Genomic DNA, 20610 nt, shown 5'->3' with positions numbered 1-20610 from the left:
GCAGAGACGGGACAAGTGTTGGAGTGTGAAGCGGTTGAAAACGAGGTTAAATTTCGAATTGGTTATTTAAGTAAATGTCATTTCTCATTTTAGTGATTCGATTTATGGGAGAGTCACAGACATCATTGTAAGAATGAATTATTACACAGAAGTTAATTTTACTTGACGGGAACCGTCTTAAATCTAATGTTAGTGTCAAAATAAAAAACGTGACATCTAGGTGGAGTCCAACTCAGTCCGTAACAGTAATAGATATGTTTCTCTAACAATTAGTTATGTCGAAGCATATTTATACTATTCAATAAATAATTTGTTTAAAATGACATAAACTACTTGTATAATTTTTGATGAAACTATAAAATGTGGTAGAGTGAGAAACCCTTACTTAATCCACAAAAGGTTTGGAACTATGTGTGCTTACTGTACTCAATATAATGGTTGTTTATATTTTAAAAACAATATTTTATTATTATTTCAAATTGTTATGTATTATATATATTATTTTATTATGATGATAGATGTGAAATTTTGTCGGATAAAAAGAATGTATGATTTGAATCGGCTATGTTATGCCATATTTCGGCATAGGCTATTTTCCTATTAATCTCCCAAATTCTTTTATTAATTCAGATTATTAATTAATTACTTGGCCACAAGTAATTATCCTCTCTCTGAAACGAGGAAAGAATCAACAATCACAGAAAATATCTCCAAACGGTATCTTTTAAATTCGGAAAGATATCACAACTCGAAAATTATATTATATTAAAATCAATTAAATCAGCATTTAACATAGCTTATCCCTAAAGTCTCTCGGGATAGGTCCAATCCTAACAGAACTGCGTGGGCTTGATCCTATAAAAATATAGGTACGCAGGCATTTTGGGATATGAGATCCGATACACGAGACAAATCGAGAAATCTCTCAAGCTCAGCCCCTCTTTTTTCATAAAACCTAATCCCCAAACTCATATAATTCTTGTTAACCAAAATCCTCCGTTAACAAGCTAAATATTTATAGTTTCAACAATATAATCTATATTATCGGCTAAATTGTTAGATAAAAAGAATGTTTGATTTGAATTGAGAATTTCTTGCATTTTCTCTATATTTTTATTTATAATATAATAGGGAACTTACCAAAAATACCACTTTTTCTAAAAAAAATTGTGATTTTGTTATCTTTTGAAAATAATTGCAAAAATACGGTGTGCGATGCAACTTCAGTTGATCGGTCCTGCTTGCAGGGGTTGCAAGTGCGGTTACATGTAATTGCAACTCGTCGTATACAGTATTTCTGCAAATATATCAAAATTTTGATATTTTTGCAACTTTTTAAAAGTACGTATGTTTTTGCAGAAAAAATTTTGGACTCGTGTATTTATGAGAAAACCCCTTTATAATATCACTTATTTAATTTTAGTTAAGCTTAGAAGGATTTTATAATTTTGAATCAACTTTAAATTAATAAAAGTATATTGACGACAATGATTTAAAGCATTTTACATGTATACCACTGGATCTTGAAAGAATTACATGATTTCAGATACTATTAGAGAAGAGCTTCTTTAATCTAAAGTCCCTCAATAATTCATCTGAATTAATTTAAATTGAATTTATACAATGCACTCGATTATACAATTTAATTGTATTTTCCGAATTTCGGAAATATACTAATCATGTATAACTTCGATCATGGCATAAATAAAAATGAATTATAAACATCTATTCATTGAGCTTTTATTTTAACCCAAGGTAGGAGCTAATATATGTTGGTTATGATGAGTCTAGAGTTCTTGGTGATTTTGTACTTTGGAAATGATTAGAAAACCTCAGGAAAAGTGACATAAATTAAGATTTCAAGGTCCTAATCATTGTTTTATTATCCGTACTAAACATAATTTATCCGATAGCTTAAGTGGAGGACCGTAATTACTACTTTCGTCGGCATATAGAAATTTGTATCAAAATATAAGAAAATCAAACTTTGAGTAGACAGGAGTTATGGTGAGATTTACGAACCAGAACACACTTCTTTTTCGATTAAATAAATTCATTCTTGTAGTGTAATATTTATACTGTCAAGTCGAAATATTAATAATATTGTGTTATTAAAATTAAAATATTAAAATTTTTAATTAGTGGCCACTTTATGAGACTACCATCTCAAATATTTAACTTTAAGTAAAATATAGTTAAGCATCCATGTTAAATCATAGCTCTATTTATTTATAATATTGTTAACATATTTATTTATTATAAATTTATTTAACATGTTTAATAAAAATATAAACAGAAAAAGACCTACTCCCCCGTCTCTTATTACTTTTCTCATTTGCCTTGGACACATTTGCTAACACACACTTTCTAGCGTTAATATCTTTTATTTCATATTAATATTAAATATTAAAACTTCATCATATTAAAATACTCATAAATATAAATCCAACAAAATCACTCATGATTATATCCGGTCTTATAAATTTGGCGTAAATTAATCATTTGTATCATGTTATGAACAGTCCCGACATTTCAAACGAGAGAAGCTTAAAGAAACGGAGGGAGTATTAATTATTTAACATAATTCAATTTAAATATATCTTCTTGACAAAACAAATATATATGTTATAAAATAGAAAAATATTATTAATCTGGATTATAAGCTAGTGTGATTAAACGGAAAATACATAAATCAGTAAAATGTAGAAGGATATGAATACATCTACCTTTTCTCACTTTTTATAAGTATTTTAATACCCTGTAAAAACATAACACTGAAAAAAAAACAAAAAACAAAAACAAACATGAGCATATGAGATAGTCCCGTGCTTTGCAACCATTTAAGTGAAATTAGAACATGCAATCCATTTAAGTGGAGAAAAAGATTGAAAACACTTATGGGTAACCGGTTAATTTGTTTGGCAAATCATAATGCAAAGAATGAAAATTCGTAAAGTATTTACTTGCAGTCTTATAGGTGGCTCAACGGTCATTCTCTGGCTGTTTCAACCATACATAAGTGTATGGTTTGCCCATATCTATTCTTCCAAATCGTGCTTGCTTAATGAGTAAAAAGAATAAAATTATCACTTTATGGTTTATTCCTTAGGGCTCATCATGTCGTGTCCTCCGAAAATCTTCATTAGAATCTATTCTGATGTACCCCGATTTGATGGCCAAAATTTTTTCACACTTGGTGCTCGGTTTGGTTAAAAGTTATAGAATGAAATTAGATTAGACGGTTTGGTTGAAAGTGAGGAAAGGAAATAGGATCGGAATGAAATGTAGTTACATACAAAACTAGATTATGAAATGCTTTTTTTTTTTTTTTTTGTAGGTTTTATGGAAGGGAGGGTAAATTACTTTTTTCATAAATTAAATAAATACTTCATTTAAATAGGATAAGTATTATTTTAGAAATGATATGAAGTTAACTTCTTAACATTTCCAATACCTGTCATGATACACTAGACATTATAAACCTTTTCACTATTACAAATCTTGAAACTCTATTTCAAATTGGCAAACATGAAATTGACCAAGAAGTAAGAATATCCGGTTCATTATTTTCTCATACTCAAGTTTGATCAAAATATGACTAAAATCTAAACATATCATATAACTAAAAAACATATTATCATTAAAAATTACACAACCTATTTTGATATATAATTTTCTTTTGTAGGATAATAAAAAGTTAAAAACTTTATTTTTTTAATCAAAAAATTGAACAATTCAACCACCAAACAATCAAATTGAACCAGAAAGAGATGGGCTAACTTACGTTCTATTCTTGCACTATATTCCCTACAGTGTCTTACTTCTCACCACCTATTCCACCCAATGTCTTGCACAACATATTCTTACAACTAAAGATCATGCAGAACAAATCCGAACATATTGAATTCTCCAATTCATTGTGCTAATTTTCTAGTGATGTACTCTAAACATCCTATTACCAATATGGGTCCTGGTCCACATCGATGTAATTTTCTAGTGATGTACTCTAAACATCCTATTACCAATATGGGTCCTGGTCCACAGCCATCGATGGCTGTGGACTGGTTAATTGGCCCACAGTTTTCTGGCCGTTGGATGCATATCCAGCGGCCAGGATTATAACAAAATTTTAACACGTCTAGCGGTTTTTAACCGCTAGACGGGGAAAATGTGTCTAGCGCGCTAGACGGGGAAAATGTGTCTAGCGCGCTAGACACATTTTCCCCGTCTAGCGGTTTTTGCTAGACACATTTTCCCCGTCTAGCGGTTAAAAAAATGTTACCGCGTCCCTGGCACTCGACTGCCAGGGACCAGCACCCTACCAATATAAGCAATTAAAAGAACTGTAAAACAAATTTTAAATTTCCATACACCATCAATTTGCAAGTACTTATTTGGTCTAAGCGTCAAGTGCTGCTGATCAAAAATCTGACATTAAACAAGAAATCGAGCCAACATAGCATAATTGAAATAAGGGATCACATTTCTTCTTGGTGAGGTCTGATGAGGTTATCACAGCTTAATACAAAATTGACAGAATTCGTCTCACAAAATTTTAGAAAAGCTTATGATGATGCAACGTTTATTGCCATGATATTGAGTTGCAGTCATCTTTGCAATGGAAAGCTTACCAAGGCATCTTACATCCAACAAAAAGATGAACACAAGCTCCAGACGAACTCAACCGTGATTTACACATTGTTCACCGGATAAAATTTTCAAAGCTTTAAACTGATGCCACATCTGAGGCCCACAGTCACAGGTTCATCTGTTGTATAACTTCTGTGAGTTCCTTTCCACAAAAAAAGCTCTTTCTTTACAGTAATATCTGCACCCACTATCCGCCAAGTTTATCAAACAACAGAAATTGCTCTGAGTACACAATTGGAGAAGTCGCTGGATATCAACAGATTCTTCAGCTTGAAAAACATAAGTCACTGGATTTTAAGCAAGTGTTTCAGTTTGACAACCAGCCGCCACTCTTCATTAGACAGCTCATCCTGTAAATTAACAAATAGGAAATTTAAGATGTTAAAAACTGAATACCAATTTACACATGACTATCACAGTCTATTTGCTTAGGTGGAAACTAAATGGAGATAGGACAGAGTGAGATATATAATGAATATAAGAGGTGCAAGGATGGAGAAGGTTTAAAGGACATAGATTTAATTTTTTTCTGATGAAGATTTGTGAAGACCAGGAAGGAAGAAATGAGAATTCGTTTGTAAACTGGAAAATTTATTCTCCATGTTATAACTGTAAAATGGAAAGGGTGCTGGAATGAGTACTTTGTGCATACAAGTCTATAAACTGGTTCCATTACATTCCATACCTTCCCAACAACATATCACTCGATCAGTGGCCATTTATATACAGTATCCATATTCTCTTTAAGTAAATAATCATAAACAAATAAAAGATGTTAGTATTTGATACGTATTCAAGAAACATACTTATACCAGGAATCTGACCGTATGTCTGTATTATATACAACTCAAATCATACAAAACATATTGTCTTGTATTTATTTAAAATGTTAATTTACCTTGATAATTGCAGGAGAAAAAAATACTAGTAATCATCTCTCTCTCACACTATGATCTATGATTCATATAAATTACTGCTGCTTGATCTCATTGGCATCAGAAATCAAATTGGATAGATCCTTTCACGAAAATATGAAAATTCAACTTCACATGCATCAATTATTATCTGTTCTACCCACTACCTTCCGAAAAGGAAACAATGAATCTTAAAATATATTTCACTTACCCGATAATTTTCTTTCAGTATGTCAAGTGACTTCCTAGACAAGTGGCTGACAAGCTCATCTTCAATCTCAAAATGTCTACCAAACATTTTCTGCTGCTCATCTGGATTGCTTCCAATTATCTAAAAATATACATAATAAATGCATGTGAGTTCCAACTAATAAATTAAGCCAGTCTACTCTTCTCATTACATTCTATTTTCTTCCCTTATTGAAACAAGATCACAGTTTGAAAGTGCTCAACAAATAGACAGTATTATAATGGGCTTGTTTGTTTGAGGGAAGTGGTTTCTGATTCTGGCTTCTGTTTTTTTGACCCGTTTGTGTAAATAAGTAGAAGCACTTTTAAGAAGCTGAGAATGCTAGCTTCTCTCTCAGAGCTTCTACTTCTTTTCCAAACACTTTATTAACTTATTTACTTCTCACTTCTAATCCACTTCTTTATTTTAAGCAAGAATTCACTTTTTTTAAGCTTGCCCAAACGGCCCCAATAACTATTACAGTAGCTTATAAGTAATTTCCATCCTCGCATGTCATGAAAAGCTTAGGAGCTAATTTTTGCTTTCCCCGAATATTGTTACAATTGAAACAAGCAGTATGAGTTTTATCCAAAAGCTCATACTTACATTACATGTCTACATAGAAAACTTTCATGAGTTGAGACAACAGACACCAATATTAAAATAGAAATTTTACTACTGAGTGGTATAGATAGGATAAGACATTTGACCAATAAACTTATCCACAGCAACTGTCAAAGCTAAGAATATGTATGCATCCTGCCTGCATACACTCAATAGAGTACATACATGTAGCGAGAGGGTGTATAAAATCATCTAATTTGCTGCCAAGTAAAAAATTTACTTGGCTTGCACTGATGAATAACATATACATTTCTCTTAAGCACGCAGCATCTACCATGCATATCTAGATATAGGAACTATTTATTATAGTTTGATTGCACACTGCAATCATATTCTTGAACCTTACTTTTAGACCCTGTCCTTTTCTACCCCTAGTTGAAAGCCTATTATTGTATGGAAAATGAGCTACTGTGCATTTAAAAAGAAAACCCTCCCTTCCCACATATACTACTTTTAACCCAAGTAGCTATTACAGTTACACCTTACCATTTTATACTCGAAACCAACACAAATGGGTCTAATCTACTCATTTCACTTAACTTCAAGGCTGAAGCCCTTTTGTCAGGTGACTATGCCCTTAAACCTGATGATAATATCTAGCACTTGCGCTAAATAGTCAACTAACATAATTATAATATTTAAAGGTATTAAACTTCCCGAAACAAGAAAACATCAGATCCACGAGCACGGTTCCAGGTTTGGTACCTTTATAGCCACCTTACTTCCTTTCTTTGCAGTATCAACTGGCTTGTGGTTGTTTTCAATGGAAGCTATCCGACCAATGTCAATAAAATCCTTCTGGGGAATACATATTGGAGTCCCAACCTGCACAAATATTGTTTAAATGAATTAAAGACATGTTTACCACTAAAAGAATTTCATATTGAGATTGAAATAAGACAGCAACTTAACATAGGCATGAATCTATTTTTTGTAGAACTGCATTTCTACGATCATTAATTCACTAATTTATGTGACACTGACACCATTTTAAGAAACCACGAGAAAATGTTTCATTTTACACCTTTATACACTTCAATATACTCATTAGACAGTAACTAAGAAAAAGGATCCTATCATAATTATAACAATTAACAAAAAATTCGTGTACCTTAGCGATTCCTTCAAGAACATCAACACCTAGAATAATTGGGTCCTTCTTGTTAAACACGCAGTTTGGCATAATTTTAAGCACACACGGAAATACTGCCTCATCAGCAGCTTCCTTCTTCTTTTCTTCCTTAAAAGTATCAATGTAAGCCTTGAACTGATCGAACAAGTGATAAATGATATCAGCAATAAATACTTTCACACCATACTCCTCCGCAAGGTCCCGGGCTTCTTGTGTCACTTTAACATCAAATGCTAAGATGGTCGCGTACTCTTTCTTCTTCTCAAGCATCACACTGGCCTTCATGACATCCTTCTTGTGGACAGGACCTATGCCTATACCACTCACAGGTATGTTCACTGCAGGGGTCTTCAAGAACTCAAGCAATGCTTCTAAAGAACCAAGAGTAGACGCTTGAACATAAACCCCTTCACCAGTTTTATCAATTCTGTTCATCACCGACTTCATATCCTCCATGGTTGACTCCTTCACTACTTCCAAATCATCATCAGGCCCAACCACATAAAGACCGGTGCCGGCAATTGCATGCTCAAGGCCCTGCATAAAATATTATTTACAAGTGAACTCACAGTGACCTTCACAAAGACAATTCATATATGAAACTGACTAAACAACATAATTACTGTTTCTCGAAAAAGACATCGATACTTGTATACAAGACAGGACTACACACGTACACATACAAATAATAAAATACGGATGAAACAGAAGAAAAAGTGCCTTGGAGAGAGCACTTACACAACAGGACAAAGCGGGAAAAAAAAAAGCTTACTAAAACAAGACTCTATACAGCCTACTTGATCTAACATCTTCTAAATCCATCAGAGAAAAAAATCATAAATAAAAATTAAGCACAAAAAGGTTGGGGCTATTTTTCCTAAATCCTACCTGTGCAGTAATCTTGATACCCTGGGCAGCCTTGATTTCTTTGTGGTGAAGGAAAGTACCCTGTAATCAGAAAACGCAAAGCATTTTATATTTTATATATAACACAATTAAACATATCAATTCAAAATGACAGTAAAAAAAATAATTAAGACAATTAGTTTAATTAGTTACTCCGTATAACACTCTATTCTACTGATTTCCGAAAGTGAGTGAACCACGTTCCTATGCTAATGTCAAACCACAGCAATCAATTAGGGAGCCAGATAAGTGTAAGACTTCTCATAAATTAAAAAAAAAACTGCAAGACTTTAATTAACCAAATTATATATTTTCACTATTCATCTACCGTCTTCTCTTTGGTTGTCTAAAGTCCTGCAATTCGATCTCTGCACCCTATGCAAGCAAATGTGCTACAACCTCAGAATGTGACCAAGTTGATGCAGTACTTGTAACTTGTAAGAGGTTAATACAATTATAGTTTTTACAGTGGAAAAGGAAAGGGCCTGGACAGTCAGAAATCAATTAGCATCATAATTTCATTCAAAAATCAAAATATAGATCTTCCCCAGATCCCAACCACAAGTTATTATTAGAGGTAAAACATATAAGCCAATTTTTGTTCTTTATAATGAAGCATTTAGTTTTTACTGATCTTAAAAACCGAAACAGCACAAACTTCAGCTTAACAGTTTCACTACAACTAAATCCTTCTAGTGGAAGCTGAATTCTTCACCAATCAATTTCTGTTTCCTTCTCTTTTTTATTTCGCAGTAACATGTGACCGAGGCATCACATGTAGTCAGCATGAAAGGCACAATGACATGTGACAGAGACATCACATTTAATCAGCGGGAAAGGCATGCAAAACATTGAACAGGGAGATCATCAAAACAGTAACATAAGCATTTTCGATGAATTCGATGAATTTCTGATTTCCAGATCAATGACATAAGAATCCAAAAATAGCCTTTTAAAAGACTACTGAGAAACTTAGCAGGAGGGAAAAGACAACAGTCACTGAAACTCATACAAAAAATAATCAAGAGATAACTCACCTTAACACGAAGCTCCTTCATTGGATGAGGAGTCAATAAAGCTCGTATTGTCGTAACAATAGGTCCCTATAAAAGAATCCACATTTAGTTCCCTGGTATCCATCATTGACTTTAAAACTTAACTACATACAACTACAATATAAGTTAATTACCTGCATACCGCAGACAACAATCTGGTCACCTTCATGAAGGACACCATTGACCAACACCACATCAATTGTAGTTCCATGACCTTCAATGACCTTAACCTCCAAAACGGTGCACTGACAAAACAATCCAAAACAATCTCAGACATGAGCAGTTCAAATCTTTTAAGAACTGAGCAGAAACGAACGAAGAAAGTTACCTGCACTACATCACTGTATGTAAGTTTTTCAACCATAGTCTTTTGAGACCATTGCACTAGCAGCAAAAGCAGATCGGGGATACCTTCACCACTGTTTTTTATCAAAAACAGATTACATCACAAAAGCTACTCCACACATTCTAAAAGTCAGACATATAACAAGGTTCACAAGTATATATGTACAGTTCAAAAACCTGATGGCACTTGTAGGTACAATACTGAAGGTCTCCCCCATTTCTTTGTTTTTATAGTACAGCTCAGTATTAAGTCCTTGCTCCTTAAACTGTGTAATAATCTGAAGTTGCCAAAAAAAAAAATAGTGTAACTAGACTTGCCTGCCCAATGAATATTTACAAAGGAAGTAGATAATATATGACCTCAATAGCCCTCCTATTATATTCATTTAAAACATCTTTACTCTGTTGCTTTATTGCTTTCACAATAGGTGAATTGCGACAAGTTTTCCACCCATACAATCTATCCACCTGCACATTGTGAAATTGTGAAGTTAAAAAGGTGTATTTCTCGAAGAAGTTATTATGAAAAATGCTTAAATGTAAAACTGCAGTGTATCTCACCTTATTCAAGGCAACAATGAACTCTGTATTCCTCATTCTCAACAAATTTAGTGATTCTATGGTCTGTGGTTCCAATCCATGCATTATGTCAACAACTAAAATGGCAATATCACATAATCCAGATCCCCGAGAACGCAAATTTGTAAATGACTCGTGTCCAGGGGTATCAATAACCAACAGGCCTGGAACTTTTAGTTTTGCATCAGCTTTTAGTTCTTTGGTCCTATCCCGTAGGTTTTCAGCGGGAAAGTATGTAGCACCAATTTGCTGCGTAATTCCTCCAGCTTCGCCTTCCTGAACATTAGTGCCTCGGATGCAATCAAGCAGCTTGGTCTTTCCAGTATCAACATGACCCATGATACAGCAGATTGGGGACCGGAGATTTTCACCATCTGCTTTTTGTGCTTCTTTCTTCTCAACTATATCTTTCTGTTTCTTTTTGGCTGGAACATCGCCCATTGGCAAGCTTTTATTAGTATCCTGGGATTTGACTGGAGCATTAGGGACCACTTTCTCTGGTGGTACTGTTGGTTTGGCATTACGAGTGGCAGTCTGTGAACTTTTTGTATCTTTTTTTACCACAATTTCGGGTTCTAAGTCGGCCTCTTCATCAGCAAATGCACTTTTACCGAGAAGCTTAAGATTATCGTCATCCCAACTCTTTGCATCCCATTCTTCGTCATCTTCCTCTGTGCCATCCTCTTCAACCACATCAGCAACTTCAGATTTCTCCTCAGCGTCAATTAGGTTTGTCTCTTCCACCTTGTCAGTTTCAGTGGAGTCAAAACCAGACATAACTTCCTGTTTTTCATCTGCTTCTGTTATTTCATTAGTCTTGGAAGAAGAAGCACCATTTACTTGGGAATGTTGCTTTGACTTCTTTGTTTGATACTTGGGCCGTTTCGAGGTACTAGCAGTGTCAGAAGTAGTGAGAGGCAAACCTCCAGCATTAGCAAGTATTTGGTTCCTCATTGCCTCCAGCCGACGGGCTTCTTCTTTCTGCTTCCCTGTTAAGAGCTTGCCTTCTTGTTTCTTCTTCTGAAGTTTTTCCTTTTCTCTCTCCTTTTTTAATCTTTTTTTCTCTTCTGCTTGTCTTTCCGCTTCTTCTTGCCTTAGTCTCTCTTCTTCTTCCTTCCTTAACCTCTCCTCTTCTTCCCTTTGCTTACGCTCTGCCTCTGCCTTTTGCTTGGCAACTCTCTCTTGCATCTCCCTGACATGTTTTGGGACTTTCTTCTTGTCTGCTAGTTTATTCTTTGTTTCTTCCTGTTTCTCTTCCACAGAGGGCCCAGCAGCTGCTACAGCAGCCTTTTTCTCCTTTTCCTTCTCTTTTTTCTTTTTCTTCTTCTTTGCAGCAGCAGATTCCATAGTGTCTTCACCAGCCTCCTTTTCAACTGAAGTATCTACAGCCAGAGATGGTTCAGCTTGAATTGGGGCTTTTTCCTCTTGTTGAGGAGCAGTATCAGGCTTAGAAGGAGGTGGGACTTCACCAAGCTCTGCTAGAATCTTATCAAGGTCATCTTCTTCCTGTGCAGTCCTACCCCCTTTCTTCTTCTTCTTCTTGTTTTTCGACGTTAACACTACATTATCACTAGTGTCTTTACTTTTGCTATCATCAGACCTTCCATCGCTAACACCTGTAGCAGGCTTTTCTTCACCGGGAACTTCCTCAGATTGCTCAGCCTCCAGCTGTGTAAAGCCCGTGTTACCCTTCTTTTTCGAAGACTTCTTTTTACCAGAAAAGATTACAGCAGATGCATCTTCATCAAGAGCACTAATATCATCATTAACTGTGCCAGCATCAGCACCAGATTCTGAGACAGAAAGATCTTCACCGTTGTCTTCATCAAGATATGAATTATTACTCTTCTTTGTTGATTTTGAAGATTTCTTCTTCTTACCAGAGAAGGAAATGGATGCTACATCTTCATCATCATCCTTACTTTCCTCATTCTCATCTTCATCAAGTATATCAAAGCCAGCAGCACTGCCTTTCTTCTTTGATTTTGACGGTTTCTTCTTCCCTGTCAACTTAATAACCGGCTCATCATCATTATCAGATTTTTGCTCAACCCCAGAATCATCTATAACATCCCCATCATCATCCTCATCGCCACCAAGTGCATCAAAAGCTGATGAACCACTAAACCCACTACTCTTTTTTGACTTTGACGATTTCTTCTTCCCCTTAAACGCCAACGACGTACCAACATCCTCCTCAGTAGAAACACCATCACCATCCTGCTCATTACCATCTTCATCCTCATCATCCTCCCCTAGTAACCCAAACGCTGAACTACTAAACATACTACTACTATTACTCCCACTCTTTTTCGAATTCGCCTTCCTCCCAACATCATCCCCATCATCTTTCAAAACATAATCATCCTCGTCATCGTCATCAACACCCTTCCCCCGAGCATTCTTCGACTTCTTCTTCTTCCCCTTCCCACCAGGCGCATTCTGCTTCACCTCAGCCACCGGCTCCTCCGTTTCCATTCCAATAGAATACTCATCATCATCAATCCTAACCGACTTCTTCTTCGACTTACCCTCCCCGCCAAGTCCATCCTCCTCACCCCTGACAGGCTTCTTTCGACCCATCAGTCCTCCGTAATTTCGACAAATAACAATCAATCCCAAGCCCTAATCAACAAATCAAAATCACAAAATAAACAAACTAGCCAGACCTAGCCACATACACACAAAGTTTTAAGCATAACAGTTACAAATCAGTACACATCAGATAATATGAAATACATACAGATGAAATAAACTAATTAGACAGAGATATGAACAAATATTGAGATAATAGAAGATGAAATTGCAAATAAAATCTGGAAACAAAAAGAACGAAACTAACCGAAGAAGATGAGAGAAATAAATCAACGATTAAAGGATGTGAAATTTAGGGCTTATGCGTTACAGATTGAGAATGGGCAGCGACCAAGAAAGAAGTACTGAAGAACGGTAATGTGTGCGTGCTAGGTTTTTTTCCGATGCGCCCCATATATATATGCTTTGCAATCTTTTTTACATTAAATTAAATTAAATTAACTCTATCCAAATTTCAGTATATTTTTCTTCATTAATTAAATTCTAATTCTAATATGTTTTTGTTTTTTGTCTTTTTTGACGAAAATATGTTTTTGTTAATAATTAGTTTAAAATATGAATTATGAGAAATTTTGAGGAAATCCAAAATTAAAAGAGCCAAAGAGAGTGGTAATTTTTATAAAATAAAAACCCTAATATCAAATGGATATTTTCTCTTTCTTTTTCTTAATCACCTGACCAAGGAGTAGTTTAATTATTGAATAAACAGAATGTGCTTCTTTTATATAACTTCTGGGGATTTATTTATGATATATGAATTTTTCAGTTTTGAAAGTTATATAAAGGTACTTTGTGTAACATTACAAATTAAAAATAAATTAACAGATACTCATTTTCAAAAAAATAAAATAAAATCCAACATAAGCAAGTAGATGGCATATTTTCATACTTGATATTAAGACTGTGTTCACTTAGATGGAATGTTAATGTATTTAAATTCCTTGTGAGAACGATGATAAGGAAACATGACGTAGAAATGAAATGAGGTTTCATTCCAAAATATGTTGGTTAGAATTACATTTTTTTTTTTTGACAAATATGACTTATAGCCTTACAAAGAATTATAATTAAAATAGTAGGAATAGAATGATAGAAGGAATGAAAATTATATACATTCTCTTTAAAATAGTAGAAATGGAATGATTGAAGAATTATAATTAAAATAGTAGGAATGAAATGATAGAAAGAATGAAAATTATATACATTCTCTTTAAATAGTAAAAATGGAATGATCGAAGTAATGAAAATTATATACATTTTCTCTGATCAAAACCATTTTAGAGTACAAAATTCATCTCATTCTCCCTTCATTACATTCAATCCAAGTGAACACAGCCTAAAATTAAATGTTTAAAAGAAAAACTAAAGATATAAACAATACTCTTTCCCTCAGGCAGGTGCAGCAAAAAAACAGTATAATGCTATTTTTGAAACTTGAAGATTTTGCAATACTTTAAGTTCTAGAATTTTTTAAAGTTCTTCATTGATTGCTTCTTTTTATCCCTCATAGGCTCATATCTTCTTATGCAATGAGCAACTTCGTGGAAGCCTCAAATTAAATAGCAATTCTGTCTGAAAGCAAAGACAGCCTCCAACAAAGAATGTATGTTTCTCTTTAATTTTCTTGCTTGTTGACTCAGTCTCGATGTGTGCTTGGTTGCATGTCCTCCTGCAGGGACATTTAAATAGCAGCTTCCGTATTAAGTTCTACAACATCAACAAGATTTTTAGCCAGATTCCCGGTTGCTCCATCTTCTGTAAAGAAAATAGAGAGTTCTTAGAACCATTGCATAGCAGTACTCTGACATTTAGCTGCTCTGGATGAACCTGCAACACAGACTCATGAAGGAAAAGTCATAATCTGTAACCAATAATTAATTTCATTAGTAAGAAAAATCAATTCAAAACTTCAGTCATGTAATATTAACCAATACAGAGAGCCAGCTGCTAGTATACCAGACTGGCAAAAGATGAAAGCAGGACAGACATGTAGCAACAAACTAGAATAACAAAAATAATGTTGAAGTCATTTTCCTGCGACAGCCGTCGAGATTGAATCCGACAATTGTAATCTGATTAGCCAAAAGACTATGTACTAAGCTTCTCGATTCAACATAAATTCTAGATTAAATATCATGACATGTATTTATCATCATCAAGTTTTCCCTTCTCTGTCTTGGTTGGGACTCCTACCACACTTGCACACAAGAGAAGAGAAAACAGATATAGCCGACTTCAACAGTTCAACTGCTGACCATACTAACCAGATTGTAGTCAAGTATTGCAGGATTACTAACTGCTGCCATGATGTACAGCCTTTTTTCTTCAACTAAAATGCAGTCACAGCAATTGGATTCAAAAACACTGCATAACATTAAACATAAAATTACTAACTACATATAAATTTAAAACAAAAACTTTGTTACGATACATAACATTAATAACTAGTAATAACACCAACCAGCAGCTAGGAACTAAGAATCATCCCGACATACCTGAAGATGCAAGGACACAAGATATCTCTTGGTGCCTTACCAACATGGTCTTCCGAGTTCCATCCAAACCCCGGAGGCCCGGACTGTTAGTTTGGTATGGATATCAGACATAAGAGTGAAATCCTTTTTTAGTGTCTTGATTAGAGAATTTATTTGAGTGGAATTTCGTGTACTCACAAGTTGATTAAAACTTCAACTAGCTTTTCATCTTCAAAATCTGTCCATTTCCTTTAATTTTTCCCACTCATCTTTCTACAAACGCCTTAGTTGATTCTTGATGCCATATACCTGTGCAATTAAAAAAACACTAAGAAAACATTATTAAATTATCCATGTTAGGCCGCGGAAAAATTATAACAAAATAAACATAAAACACGTACTTTTGCAGGAGCTCGAGGATATGTACGTCTCTCCATGTTTGCAAAGAGTATGAACTGGCACCCAACTGCATAACTGATATACAAGTATCAGTTACAACGATAAAAACAACTCTGACTACAACAATTAAGCTATCAAGATAGGGGTACTACAAGCATGCTTGGTTGCTTACGTTTATATTTCTCATATCCCCAACCTTCCTTTAGAGCATATATGTTATCAGACCTAGTTTGTTATGTCTACCATCCCAGACCTCAATAAATTATATATCGCTCCCCTTAATTGTCAATCACGACCTTTTAGAAAAAGTCCACTTTCACGATCCTAAATCCTTGGTAAGAATATGTTGATGTTTGTTCCTCTGACTTCCTCGGGGCTCGGACATGCACAGGAACCCTCACTTGTAGCACTCAGTTGGTCCTATAGATTCTCTTGCACTAACAGAGAATAAGAGCCAAAAATTAAACAGTAGTAGGTTAAATTTTGAATGACAGGTTGGAAGTATATATGATGGGCTATTGCATCATGAATGGTCAAGACGTGTGGTGGTCATGGTGTCTAAGTATATAAATTGCATACGGAACTCTGGGAAGAAACAGTCAGTTAGGAAAAGGAAGGGATATTTTTTGACGGATACATAGTAAGGATTTGTTGCTGTTTAGGTGGGAGAACGGTCTGGGGAAGGCAAAGATGATAGTATCTATTCTACTTCCATCCTATAGATTCTCAATATCTAGTATGCATAGGATCAACTCTGTTATTCTGTTATAAAGAGTGCTCTTCGTGTTCATAATGTGTTAGGAAGTATCAACAAGGAAAGATCTCACACATATAAGAATGTGAATATCCAAGCCACAGAACTTGCTCCTACAATCATGGTACTTGCTATAACATCTATCCTCTTAAAAGACAATAGTGCATAACAGATAAGAGTCAAGAATTAATAAAATTTTCTAGCATCATTCGTTAGCTAAAAGAGAGAACAACCAAGAAACATCAATCGCATCTGAAACTAGAACAAGCTCACATTCCAAGTTCTCAGCCACCAAAATACATTCATGGCTGAATGTTTATTAACATTAGATCTCCATCTTAATTGTATATTACTGTAATCTTTTTTTTCTGAAGTGTGATTCACAACAAAAAAGATCAAACATTGAGAAACTTCAACAAAAAACATTACATGGCAATATCATCGTTACGATATATTTTCCAACCATCAATGAACTTAGAATTCAAATGACATTTATACCTCATGGCACGACAAAGATGCCTGTCACAACCTCCTGAACACCTAACATGAAGTAGACATGCCAAGAAGCACAATCACAGGGCCTACAATGAACCAAAAGCTTAAATTCTTATCACAAAGTAGGTATGTCGAAATAAAAAATGATAATTTCACCATACATTACCAACTTTCCCCATTGGTCAAGAGATGATACTTATCATGATTAAAGAACACAATTATCCCATGCAAATATAACTATAGTATCTTATCAAGAATTTCTGCATGGAACCTTATCCAGGGAATTTCACATAGGCCTTATCAGAAGACAAACTCAAGCTTCCCTGAATATCAATCCAACTCTTCCCAGGCATTATCTTCTTCACACCTCGATCTTGCATTAGCTTTCTAATCTTATCAGCATCACTCCACCGACCAGAATCCCTATAAACATTAGCTAGTAGCACATAGCTCAAATGGTTGTTTGGTTCCAATTCCATCATCTTCTTGGCAATACGTTCAGCGGCTGTGGAATTTCTACTAGTGGCGCAAGCACCGAGAAGTGCTGCCCAAAGAGAAGAATCGTTACTTAGATCTGATTTGTTTAGCAAGCTTTCTGCCTCTTCTATCTGTCCTGCACGCCCTAGGAGATCGACCATGCAATTATAATGTTCCACACCAGCCTTAATACCATACTTTTCAGTCATTAGGTTGAAATTTTTTCGCCCTTTGTGAACTAAACCTGCATGGCTACAAGCAAAAAGGACTCCAACAAAAGTAATGTAATCAGGTGTAGTGCCCTCCTCGATCATTTCATTTAACGCTTTAAGTGTTTCTATACCTCTTCCATTTTGAGCCAAGCCACAAATCATCGAGTTCCAAGTCACAAGATTCCTAGACACCATTTTCTTAAATATCCTGTACGCAAAATCGATGCAACCACATTTCGAATATACATCAACAAGAGCTGATTCAACTACAATATCTCTCCAACCACCCCTCCTCAAATACTGGCAATGAACCTCTTTTGCTTGTCTTACAGCTGCCAACCCAGCACAAGAACGAAGAACAGTTCCAAAGCTATAGAGATCAACCTCCATTTCCCTAAAAAGCTCTATGACAATTTCAAAATCACCATTTTGACAGTAAGCATTGAGCAAAGCAGACAAAGTGACCGCATTGTTTCTAGTCATCCTATCAAAAACAAGTCGAGAATTGGTAACCGATCCACATTTCCCGTACATGTCTACAAGACTACTCCCAACAACCACATTATTAGTCTCTCCGACTACAATGACCTTGGCGTGTACTTCTTTACCTTGCTTTATTCTACCCAAATTACCACAAGCCATCAAAACAGACCCGAATGTGTACTCATCAGGGACAAACGGGTAGTTTCTTTGGGTCATATAAAAAAACCCTAAAGCCTTTTCATACAAATCACTTCTTGTGCATGCAGAAATAACTGAAGTACAGCAAATACAATCCGGTTCAACCATTTCACCAAACAACCTAATTGCATAACTTGCCTGTTTATTCTTCCCATACATATCGATCAACGCACTGACAATTACATTATTCCCATCAAACCCGCGTCTAAAAACCACCCCATGAAACCCTCTACCTAAATTCAACTCCCCGAGTTCAGAACACGCCTTAATCACAGAAGACAGAGTAAACCCATTTGGCTCAACATCCTCCCCCACCATTCTCCAATACAAATCAAGTGAATTTCTAGCTTTCCCCACCTTAATATACCCCGAAATCATCGAGGTCCAAGTAACAACATCTTTAACATAAAGCCCATCAAAAACCCTCCTAGTTTCATCAAAATTTGAACCCAGTTTAAAGTAAAGAGCAAGTAAACTATTCCCAACAAACCTATCTGTTTCAAGCCCTGATTTAATAACATGACAATGTAATTGCAACCCATGTTTAAGGGACTGAACTTTAGTACACGTTTGTAATATAGAAGCATATACAAGTGGTTTAACAAGTATAGTTCTGGAATCAATCGAGTTTAAAAGCTTAAGGGCATCAAAAAGATCACCTGATTTGCAGAGTGAGAGCAGGTCAGATACACTTGGGGTTGCTGTTGATGGGGTTTTGGCCGGGTTGAGATTGAAAGAAATGTAAGAGCTGTAGTGACGGGTATGGATACAGAATAGCTTCATGAATGCTCAACTTCGTTATTGAGCGACAAAAACTCAGTTACAGAACCTATTTATTCGATTTGTGTTTGGGAAAAAGAAGGGATAGATTATTTTAAAATGTCTTGAATTGAAAATGATTTAGAGATGTGGATAAAAATATACGGGTTTTATATCAAACTCACCGTCCATTTGGTCAAAATTTCTCCCTTTGACCCACTCATTTAATTTCAGACTCATTTAAATTATTATAAACCAAATATATATCGTTTTACCCACATCGTTGTTCATATTTCTTAACTTAATCATTTATTAAAAATCAACCGTTTTTTTTTTACTACAAAACCACTTCGAGTATTTTCATAATTGTTTCTAATATTTATCAAAATAATTTGGGAATTTTTCAAACAACATAGCTATTGTGATCATATAATTATATATTTATAACTTTATATTTTTTAAACTACATAGTTATGTTGTTTTAAAAATTCCCAAATTATTATGATAAATACTAATGACGATTATGAAAGTACTCGAAGTGATTTTGTGGGAAAAAAACAAACAGTTGATTTTTGATAAATGATTAAGTGAAGAAATATGAATAGTGATGTGGGTAAAATGATATATATTTGGTTTATAATGGCTTAAATTAGTTCGAAATTAAATGGGTGGGTCAGGTGAGAAAATTTGACGAAACGAATGGTCAGTTTGATATAAAACCCAAAAATATATGCAAGTATTTGGGATGAAATTAAATTTAAAATATTTGTACTTTGCTTTACTTATATGTGTATGTATATATTATTTTCATTTTATATTTGCTATTTTAAAAAAGGTTAATCTATAGATTTTAGGTAAATGTCATTGAATATGAACTTTGTGACATATCATGCTAACACGTATTCTCTCCGTTTCAAATTAGATATTCACTTTTAAAAAATCACACGGCTTAAGAAAAGTGAATGTTCACAGAATTATTGTATTAAATGACCATAACATGTGGAATGAGGTTGGTCTAGGAAATATTAATAAGAGATATGTGAAGTAGAATTGACCTTGAAAATATGATTGTGCACTCAAAGCTGGAGTAGACAACTAATTCGAAAAAAATAAATTTTTTTGAAGGCGGACATGTAAATTGAAACGGAGGGAGTACGATATATATAATTTAATTTGCGATTAATAATATATCTTTTTATATTTATGTTGTGCCAATATAGTTGGTGTGATAAATTGTGTATCCTTATTCCTTGTGTCTTTATTTATTTATAGTTGTTATCAAGTAAATTTTCATATATATTATTTTGAACGGCTATTTTTCACATGCTAA

The 20610-nt window shown here is 34.6% G+C and overlaps 2 protein-coding genes across 16 annotated transcripts; both read right to left on the bottom strand.

Annotated features, from left to right (window-relative positions):
* Window positions 1-4457: 4457 nt before the first annotated feature.
* On the bottom strand, window positions 4458-13418 carry LOC108218446 (eukaryotic translation initiation factor 5B). The gene is made up of 12 exons (XM_017391378.2): window positions 13277-13418; window positions 10417-13059; window positions 10216-10323; window positions 10033-10133; window positions 9839-9929; window positions 9645-9755; window positions 9493-9558; window positions 8438-8497; window positions 7529-8086; window positions 7123-7242; window positions 5776-5895; window positions 4458-5000 (listed from the first exon to the last, which is right to left on the bottom strand). The coding sequence occupies exons 2-12, from the start codon at window positions 13015-13017 to the stop codon at window positions 4935-4937; spliced, it is 4002 nt and encodes a 1333-aa protein (XP_017246867.1). The 5' UTR covers window positions 13018-13059; window positions 13277-13418; the 3' UTR covers window positions 4458-4934.
* Window positions 13419-14540: 1122 nt separating this feature from the next.
* On the bottom strand, window positions 14541-19399 carry LOC108215559 (pentatricopeptide repeat-containing protein At1g03540). Of its 15 annotated transcripts, none has more exons than XM_064092410.1 (8): window positions 17313-19399; window positions 17155-17237; window positions 16075-16339; window positions 15905-15977; window positions 15702-15812; window positions 15525-15607; window positions 15294-15393; window positions 14541-14856 (listed from the first exon to the last, which is right to left on the bottom strand). In XM_064092410.1, the coding sequence occupies exon 1, from the start codon at window positions 19302-19304 to the stop codon at window positions 17424-17426; it is 1881 nt and encodes a 626-aa protein (XP_063948480.1). In that variant the 5' UTR covers window positions 19305-19399; the 3' UTR covers window positions 14541-14856; window positions 15294-15393; window positions 15525-15607; window positions 15702-15812; window positions 15905-15977; window positions 16075-16339; window positions 17155-17237; window positions 17313-17423. The 15 variants fall into 15 exon arrangements, with proteins under 15 accessions (XP_063948480.1, XP_063948481.1, XP_063948484.1 ...); XM_064092411.1 differs by having other exon boundaries at window positions 17318-19399; XM_064092414.1 differs by having other exon boundaries at window positions 17423-19399.
* Window positions 19400-20610: the final 1211 nt, after the last annotated feature.

This window comes from Daucus carota, chromosome 4 (genome assembly GCF_001625215.2).
Source record: "Daucus carota subsp. sativus chromosome 4, DH1 v3.0, whole genome shotgun sequence".
NCBI classification, from domain to species: domain Eukaryota; kingdom Viridiplantae; phylum Streptophyta; class Magnoliopsida; order Apiales; family Apiaceae; genus Daucus; species Daucus carota.
The sequence above is the reverse complement of the archived record's forward strand: the minus strand, read 5'-3'. Positions and strand labels throughout refer to the sequence as shown.

Excerpts from the sequence above, each read along its gene's own strand:
- LOC108215559 (XM_064092413.1), bottom strand. The coding sequence starts at position 19,304 with ATGAAGCTATTCTGTATCCATACCCGTCACTACAGCTCTTACATTTCT.
- LOC108218446 (XM_017391378.2), bottom strand. The coding sequence starts at position 13,017 with ATGGGTCGAAAGAAGCCTGTCAGGGGTGAGGAGGATGGACTTGGCGGG. Across the intron at positions 8,087-8,437 it reads GTATCAAGATTACTGCACAG|GGCCTTGAGCATGCAATTGC; the intron begins GTAGGATTTAGG and ends TATTTTATGCAG. Across the intron at positions 5,001-5,775 it reads TACTGAAAGAAAATTATCGG|GATGAGCTGTCTAATGAAGA; the intron begins GTAAGTGAAATA and ends GTTAATTTACAG.